At 44.2% G+C, this 9,297-nt stretch overlaps 1 protein-coding gene across 1 annotated transcript; it reads left to right on the forward strand.

Annotated features, from left to right (window-relative positions):
• Positions 1-4,717, forward strand: LOC147606822 (pentatricopeptide repeat-containing protein At3g03580-like). The gene is made up of 2 exons (XM_086790918.1): positions 1-156; positions 255-4,717. Exons 1-2 carry the CDS (start codon positions 28-30, stop codon positions 3,984-3,986), a joined length of 3,861 nt encoding a protein of 1,286 aa, XP_086647044.1. The 5' UTR covers positions 1-27; the 3' UTR covers positions 3,987-4,717.
• The last annotated feature ends 4,580 nt before the right edge of the window (positions 4,718-9,297 follow it).

Raw genomic sequence — 9,297 nt, forward strand, 5'->3', positions numbered from 1 at the left:
ATCTCCATGTAACCACCACGCTACTTCATGCTCTACCCCCCCACATGTCCCAGTAGTCTTATAGATGAAATGCAGACATCACGAGAACGGGCCGAACGCTTGTGGAAAGAGTACTCGAAGGATCCCTCCGTGTGGTGCGACAACCGAAAGAGCAAAGTAAGTGGTCGCCTTTCCTTTCTTGCTTTAAGTAAGCGATGGTGCTCTCTTGATTGGCTCGCCCACGAGGGAGTCTCTGTCGTGTGTGCGTGTTACAGACAAACCCAATGGACCCAGATTTCAAGCATAAACTCACCAAGCAGTCTCCATGGATGGACGGCTGCAATCCAAGTTGGGTTAAAGAAGACAGGCTTAGTCTCGAGGAAACAGAAGAGCCTTGTGCCGTTGAGGGAATGCACAAAGCAGCAGTAGCAGAAGAAGAAATGAAGAAGAAGAAGAATGATAACAAGAACAACACTGGCGGTTTAGGGCTTAGAAGGATGCTTAGCTTCTTGGAAGAAGGCCTATTGCCCCAGCCTTCCATTGAGGACATTGCTCACATATTGCACCAGTGCAGGAAACAGAGAGACTGTGACCATGCGATGCGCTTGTATGCCTACATGCGCAAAAGTGGCTTGGAAGCTCATAGATCACTGGGGAACTACCTCGTCTCAATGTTGGTGGAAGTTGGAAGCATGCATGATGCCCGACAGGTTTTTGACAGGTTGGTGTATCCGAATGAGCGGTCCTGGAACTGGCTCATGACAGGTTATATCAAATATGGGAAGCCACATCATGCCCTCACCCTTTACCAGAAAATGCAAGAGGACACTTCTGTACATCCCAGTGGGCATACTTTTGTGGCTTTACTGAAGGCTTGTGCCAAGCTGAAAGATCTAGAAAGAGGACTTGAAATACATGCTAAGGTTGCCAGAATGGGGTTGCTGGAAAGAGACCTCTTTGTTGGCAGTTCCTTGGTTGATATGTATGCCAAATGCGGCTCGCTTGCCAAAGCACAACAAGTGTTTGACTATCTTCCAGTTCGAGATGTAGTCTCATGGAATGCACTAATCACAGGATATGCCAAACATGGGCATGGTGAGGAAGCACTTAAGTGTTTCGAACAGATGCAAGTTGAGGGTGTCTCTCCAACTGTTGTCACGTTTGTTTGCAGTTTAAAAGCTTGTGGCAACATTGGAGCCACAGACAAGGGTCGAAAAATACATGCTGAGATTGAAAGAAAGGGGTTGCTGGAAAGGAACGTTTTTGTTGGCAATACCTTGATCGATATGTATGCCAAATGTGGCTCCCTTGCCAAAGCACAAGAAGTGTTCGACAATCTTCCAGTTCGAGACATAGTTTCGTGGAATGCACTTATTGCAGGATATGCTGAACATGGGCATGGGAAGAAAGCACTCAAATGTTTTGAACGGATGCAACTCGAGGGTGTCTCTCCAGATGCTGTCACTTTTATTTGCAGCTTGAAAGCTTGTGGCAGCGTAGGAGCCACAGACAAAGGTCGAGAAATACATGCTGAGATTGCCAGAAAGGGATTATTGGAAAGAGACCTTGTTGTTGGAAACACCTTGGTTGATATGTATGCCAAATGTGGCTTGCTTGTCAAAGCACAGCGCGTGTTTGACAACCTTCCAGTTCGAAATGTAGTCTCGTGGAATGCACTCATTGCAGGATATGCCAAACATGGGCATGGGGAAGAAGCATACAGGTGCTTTAAACAGATGCAAGTCAATGGTGTCTCCCCTGATGCTGTTACGTGTATTTGTAGCTTGAAAGCTTGTGGCAGCATGAGAGCTGCAGACAAGGGCTGTGAAATACATGCAGAGGTTGAAAGAAAGGGGTTGCTGAAAAACAACCTTTTTGTTGGAAGTGCCTTGGTCGATATGTATGCTAAATGTGGCTTTCTTGTTAAAGCACAAGAAGTGTTTGACAAGCTCCCAGTTCGAGGCATTGTCTCGTGGACTGCACTAATTGCAGGATATGCTGAACATGGGTATGCTGAGGAAGCACTTAAGTGTTTTGAACAGATGCAACTTGATGGTTTCTCTCCAGATGCTGTCACGTTTGTGTGCAGCTTGAAAGCTTGTGGCAGTATTGGAGCCACAGATAAAGGCCGAGCAATACATGCTGAGATTGAAAGAAATGGGTTTCTGGAAAGAGACCTTTTTGTTGGTAGCACCTTGGTCGATATGTATGCCAAATGTGGCTTACTTGCCAAAGCACAGCAAGTGTTTGACAAACTTCCTGTTCGAGACGTAGTCTCATGGAATGCGCTGATTACAGGATATACTGAACATGGGCATGGTGAGGAAGCACTCAAGTGTTTTGAACAAATGCAACTTGAGGGTGTCTCCCCGAGTGCTGTCACATTTGTTAGCAGCTTGAAAGCTTGTGGCAGCATAGGAGCCACAGACAAGGGTGAAGAACTACATGCTGCGCTTGAAAGAAACAGGTTTTTGGAAAGTGACCTTTTTGTTGGCAACACCTTGGTTGACATGTATGCTAAATGTGGCTTGGTTGCCAAAGCACAGGAAGTGTTTGACAAGCTTCCAGTTCGAGACATTGTCTCGTGGAATGCACTACTTGCAGGATATGCTGAACATGGGAATGGTGAGGAGGCACTCAAGTGTTTTGAACAGATGCAACTCGATGGTGTCTTCCCAAATGCTATCACGTTTGTTTGCAGCTTGAAAGCTTGTGGCAGCATTGGAGCCATAGACAAGGGCTGTGAAATACATGCTGAGATTGAAAGACGGGGGTTACTGGAAAGAGATCTGTCTGTTGGTAGCTCCTTGGTTGATATGTATGCTAAATGTGGTGCAGTTGCCAAAGCACAGGAAGTGTTTGACAAGCTTCCCGTTCGAGATGTTGTCTCATGGACTGCACTAATTGCAGCATATGCTGAACATGGGCGTGGTGAGGAAGCACTCACGTGTTTTGAACAGATGCAACTCGATGGTTTCTATCCAGATGCTTTCACGTTTGTTTATAGCTTGAAAGCTTGTAGCAGCATCGGAGCCATAGACAAGGGGCAAGAAATACATGCTGACATTGAAAGAAAGGGGTTGTTGGAAAGAGACCTTGTTGTTGGCAACACCTTGGTCAATATGTATGTCAAATTTGGCTCGCTTGCAAAAGCACAGCAAGTGTTTGACAAGCTTCCAGTTAGAGATGTAGTCTCATGGAATGCATTATTAGCAGGATATTCTCAGCTTGGAGAAAGTGAAATTGTTTTCCATATTTTTGACAGAATGCTAGGAGAAGGTGTAAAGCCAGGCCCAGTCACCTTTGTTATTGTCCTCAATGCATGCAGTCGCACAGGCCTGTTTTATAAGGGCCAAAGGTACTTTGAGGCCATGAGCAAAGACTATGGCATTGTTCCAACTCTTGAGCACCACACTTGCATGGTAGACCTCCTTGGCCGTGCAGGCCAATTAGACAAGGCAGTAGCAATGATCACGAAGTTGCCATTCTGTCCTGATCTTGCGATGTGGCGCACTATTTTGGCTGCTTGTATAAAGTGGGGAAATGTGGAGCTTGGAAGACAGGCCTTTGAACATGCAGTACATTTGGATGAAAGGCATGCTGCAGCTTATGTCTTAATGTCCAAGATCTATGCGGAGGCGAACAGGTTTGAGACAATGAAAGTCGAAAAACAAGCATGGAAACAGGCAGGACATTGTTGGATTGAAACCGACGAAATTGTGCATTCATCTTTGCATGGCGATGAAAAAAGAAAAAGCATTAACGCAAAGATAGTAGATCTTTCCCTCAAAACAAGAGAAAAAGGGTATATACCAAGTTTGCACTGTGTGTCACATGGCATCTCTGATGATGCTAAGAAGGATGTGCTATGCAGGCACTTTGAGAACCTGGCTATTGCATGTGCCCTAATTAATACACCCAAGGGAGTACCCATACATCATGTCCAAAATCTCCGGGTGTGTGATGACTGCCATTTGGCTATGGCAGTTATATCCAAGATAGAGTAGCGAAGAATTCTTGTCAAAGATGCAAACCGTATTCATGTTTTTGAGGAAGGAAAGTGTATTTCTGCTGACCATGGGTGAAGGTGGCAACTGCAGAAGTCACTGCCCCTTTTTGCTTGAAATGTTCATGCTAGAATGATGAAGTGATACAAGTCCTAGGAGAAGCTTTAAATCACAAGGATGGTGATTATACTCACCTCCATGAGCGGTTAAAACACAAGAAAGATGAGATTGCAGAACATAAGGAGAGCACCGAAAAGAAAGATGAAGAGCTGGCCGAGCTTAAAATTCATGGCCAAAATATCCAAGAAGCCATATGTGAGGGGCCAGGGCTAGGAACTGACTCTCCAAAGATATGAAGACTTGGATACAGAGAAGACTGATCTTGATCATAGCCTAAGACAGCTCCCCACCGACATTACTGTGATGAGTTGAAGCGAAGCCAAGAAGAGTCGCTGAAGAAGGAGAATTTCCTTGGTGTGGTATAGTGGTCTTAAAAGGTATACTCTCTCTCTCTCTCTCTCTCTCTCTCTCTCTCTCACACACACACACACACACACATGCGCGCGCGCGTGCGCGCGCGCACACACAAACAACTATAGGACCATCTCAATAGGCCACACAATGGCCAAGGTTTATGGGGCAGTATTGGAGGCTGAGATTTTTTTTTGGCAAATAGACAAGGACAAAGAGCCCAAGGCGAGGCAGGCTTCAGAATAAATCATTCTTCTCTATATCTATCTTTACTTTCCAAGCCATTATAGAGGAGGCAAGGGCAGGGAAGTAACATGCATATTACTCTTGTAGATTTCATAAAGGCTTTTGACTTGGTGCCTTGATCTCGACTTTTGTAGTGTCCATAGAAGCACTCTAGTTTCCATTAGACATGATATGGGGTGATGGTCTTATTCGAGGTGCTGATTGCCAGCATACAGGCCCTAGGAGGCCTTTCAAGGGACATTAGTAGTACTGTTTGGGGTCAAATAGGGCTTATATAGATGAAATTTCATCATTCATGACAGGTTTCAGAGATAAGTTCACGATTGACTTAGGCGGTTGTGCTTGTTAAATATTAATAGCGATTAATGTGGGAATAAACCAGTGCTAGGTGGTTTGATGAGAAACGTGGTGCTCATGCTAGATCAAGTGTGTGGAGAGGAGAGACTCACAAAATACAAGAATAATATCTTGCTTATTAAGTTGCTTATACATACAACTAGGCCTTGCTCTCATGCAAAATGCCTCATGGCCTCACCTTTAAATAGGTGAACAAGTGGACCTCAAGTCCATTCACACTCACACCCTTCTCTCACCCTTCTACTCAACCTTAGTCTCTTAATACCTCCCCTCAATACCAACTATGGAAGGATGGAATAGGAGGTATTGGACATAAGATGCCTTTATAACATTAGGCGTACAAGGCTTGGAATATAGGTGTGGTAATCTAGGATTTACAAAAGTATTCCTAGAGCCTTAGAGGCTATTACCATGATGCCATCTAAGTCTTTAATTTGTTGTCGATGAAGATGTACACCTCGATGACGGTGCACCCCACTCTATGTGTTTGCTTGGCTTCTTGTAGATGACATGGTTGAGACATACATGCCATTGATTCCACCATATGCTTTCCACCTTGACCATTCTCACACAATGATCATAAGCAGGCTGCCACCATTGCTTAAGTGGTTTGCTTTTAGATGGTCTTCCAACATGTTTTATGCTTTCTTGAATACCATATCTCCTCCATGGGTAGTGAGGTAGATTTAAATGGGGAAGGGAAAGGGAGGGTCTTACCACTTGCCTTATGCATTGGTCAAGGGCAGTGTCTACTCCACAATTACAATAGCTTTTATGCATGTTAGTTAAATGATACCCTTTAGGGTTCGAAGTTACAAGCTTAATGAGTAATTGGTTGAGGTAAATACTCAAACAAATAAGGATTATCATCTTTGGCTCAAGAAGGAGAGGACATGGCTCATAATGTTGCCAATGCCTCTTACAAAAGTAATGCCAAAAAATGCTTAAAATCATGACAACCAATAAGGTAGAGCACTTAGGGATTCTATGCTCATCCTTACAACTCATCTTATGTGTTGAAAAATCAGAATATGCAGCGGAATGAAGTGCCTTGGGCTTGGGAAACGAGAGCATACGGCTTATGGCTTGCCTATGCCTCTTACAAACAAGGGCCTCAAGGGTAACACACATAAACATTGTAAATGAACACTTAGTGTACATGTGTTCAAGTTTAAAACCCATCAAAAATCTGGTTTGATGATGAAAAAACCAGAATTCTTCAACCTCTTTAGCTCATGAGATGAAGATAATTGGTTCATGGTTGAACTATTCCTCTTTGGAAGAAGCGGTTGATGATGAAGACTTAAAATGTAGCACTTATGGTGTGTGTCCGGTCTCCATGTTGATGAAGAAGAGCCTCCGTAATGTAGATGACCTCCTTCTTTGATGGTGAAGACCACCTTAGTGTTTAGCAACACTTTAGTTGATGATTAATATCACCATTTGTGTGTATAAAACATAATTAGTGCTAAAAGGTACATTTTTAGTGTAAAATAACACTTGTTTTGGTTATTAACTCACCATTAGTGTTTAATAACACTATGAGTGTTTAAAAACACTTTAAGATAACCTCCCTTTGCTGGATTAACAGAGTGATTAGTGTTAAACAACACAATTAGTGCTTAGAAGCACACTTTAATCACTTTGAAAGCTTAAAACTTGATGTCGGTGTTGAAGCTTGACGGATATGAGGTTTATGGCTACCTCATGTAGATGGAAAACACTTCAAAATCAAGATTAGGACCAGCAATACTAATGCACTCTCACACTTGAGTGATTAGTGCAAGGGAGTGATGATATGAGCAAAAAAAACCTTGAAAAATCAAGCTTTAATGGAAGCTTGAGTTGAAGAAGAGAGAGGCGACTGGATTGTTTTGACTGTAGCCGTCACTTCAGGCCGCCATCGGAGCTCAAACCCGAGCTGTAGACTCTTCACTTAGTGGGCTATCAAAGCCCTAAAGAGTCTTGCCTAATAATGGCCTACAGCCGGCGAATGGCTGTACGGCCAAGGCTGCGAAGCAGAAAACGTAGGCGGCGCACTCAGAAGGTAATACCGCAGCGTGGAATGATGATCTTCAGAAATTAGCCGTACGTTTGTAAACGCCTAGAGCTTATCTTCATCTTTCATGAAGAGGTCGTGGAGAGATGAGCCCTCTACACGACTGTGGAAGGCCTCCAAGGGTAGTAGGTTGTGCTCCACACAAAGGAGATGAGCAAAAAGTGGATAATTTTGACCTATTCTCTACACCACAAAGTTTGAACTCACCTAGGCTCTAGATACCATGATGAGAAACGTGGTGCTCATGCTAGATCAAGTGTGTGGAGAGGAGAGACTCACAAAATACAAGAATAATATCTTGCTTATTAAGTTGCTGATACATACAACTAGGCCTTGCTCTCATGCAAAATGCCTCATGGCCTCACCTTTAAATAGGTGAACAAGTGGACCTCAAGTCCATTCACACTCACACCCTTCTCTCACCCTTCTACTCAACCTTAGTCTCTTAATATGGTTGTGTAAACTAGCACTTTAGTGTGTGTGAGCTTAGGTTTAAACAGCTCTAGGGTGTGTGATCAACCGCCAGTATGTGGGTTGCTTTGTGTGTAGGAACAACCTCTTAGAAGAATCTTATGTAAGCAATGATGTGTAAAGGTGACACCTCTTAGGGACACTTGGCATCATGCCTTGACATGTGGCATGTGTGGTGGGCATGTTGGAAATTGTGCATCTCAATGTTGTGGGGTCATGACTGTTTATTGGTTATTTATGTCCTTTTTCTCTTGATAGTAGGTCGTGAGAGGCTGTCGGCCAGCTCTACAGCAGTCGGCCAGCTTTCTTTGTATCACTATAAAAGGGGCCTCCCATTTTCACTTGTTTATTATCTAACCTATTCACAAGCACATCTTCTACACCATTTGCTGGTTGGTATTGCCATTGTAAAAGCCTCTTGCTACATAACATGATGTTCATTGTTTGATGTCTCTCTCTCTCCTATGTTTTGCTTCCACATTGTGCAACTTTATCATGGTATCAGTTGCTTAGGTGACCGGCACTACAAGGCGGTGGTGAGTTTCCTTCCTGCCAGAAGCTCAGCGTTTTTTGGGAGTAGAAGAAGGCTTGTGTTCTTTGCTTACATATGCAGCAGAAGGCTGTGTGTTGTTTCCAGGCGGCTGCGTTTTGTTGATCACTTTGTCGCTACGTTTTCCTCTAGCTGCTGCATTTTCATCCCGAAGGCTGCGTTTTTTCATCCCAAAGGCTGCGTTTTTTCACATTGGTGGCTGCGTTTTCTTCTGGGTTGCTGTGCTTCAGCTTTGGTGGCTGCGTTTTTGTGGTGGCAGCAGCACTCTCTCTCCTATGCTATCTTCTCCATCATCCGGTGTTGGTGGTGGTCGTGCGTGGGCTGCGTTTTCAGCCCTGGGCAGCAGTGGAGGTGTTTCTTCGCTTGTGCTTCAGCCTTGCCTTCGCTGGAGAGGGGGCTATCGGTCCTGTGCTTTCGTAGTGTTGGTGTTGGAGCAGATCTCTGGACAGCACTTGGTGTTCCTCTTCTTCGCGTGTGGGGCGCCACAGACTTGTGGCATCTTCAGCCTGCCTCTTCTTCGATGGATCTACCTCCTTTGTGGGTGTTTTCCGGACAGTTTTCTTGGAGTGTTTGCTACTGTCCAGCCCCTTTCTCTCTCAATTTTGTGTCACATGCACTCTGCACTGTATGGCAAGATGGCTCATCATCAGTGCATCATTGTACAGCAGTAGGACCCTTTAGGATATGATATTGTCGTATGCCGTGGCCCCATTGTAATCCCCAGTCCGGGATATGTCAGGCACGAGCCACATAGGTCATTCCGTAGCCTTAGAGTGTCAGTTAGTTAGTCAAGTCCCTTAACCCACTTGAAGAGAATCATTGATGAATGTAGAGTTAGTAGAAGCCTTAGGGTTTGCATAAGGGCATGGTCTGCATTCGCATAGCATTCATTTCATGTGCATGTGAACCATTGCATAAAGCCTTACAATAGTATTCCACCATTTATCCATTATTATCATTTAGTTGGTAGCATTTAATGCCAAGTCGGCCAGCTTCTTTAGCATTAAAACCATCATTACTATCTTATACAAGTCGTGTAGGATTTATTTAGCAGTCGGCGAGCTCTGTAGCCAGCCGACCAGCTCTATATGTCCATATAAATAGCAAGCATTTAGTTTCATCATTCAGCCATCATCAATTCAGTATTCAGCCATTGG

The sequence above is a fragment of the Cibotium barometz genome, chromosome 56 (genome assembly GCF_041138505.1).
Source record: "Cibotium barometz isolate CiBa-2024 chromosome 56, ASM4113850v1, whole genome shotgun sequence".
In the NCBI taxonomy this organism is placed as follows: Eukaryota; Viridiplantae; Streptophyta; class Polypodiopsida; order Cyatheales; family Cibotiaceae; genus Cibotium; species Cibotium barometz.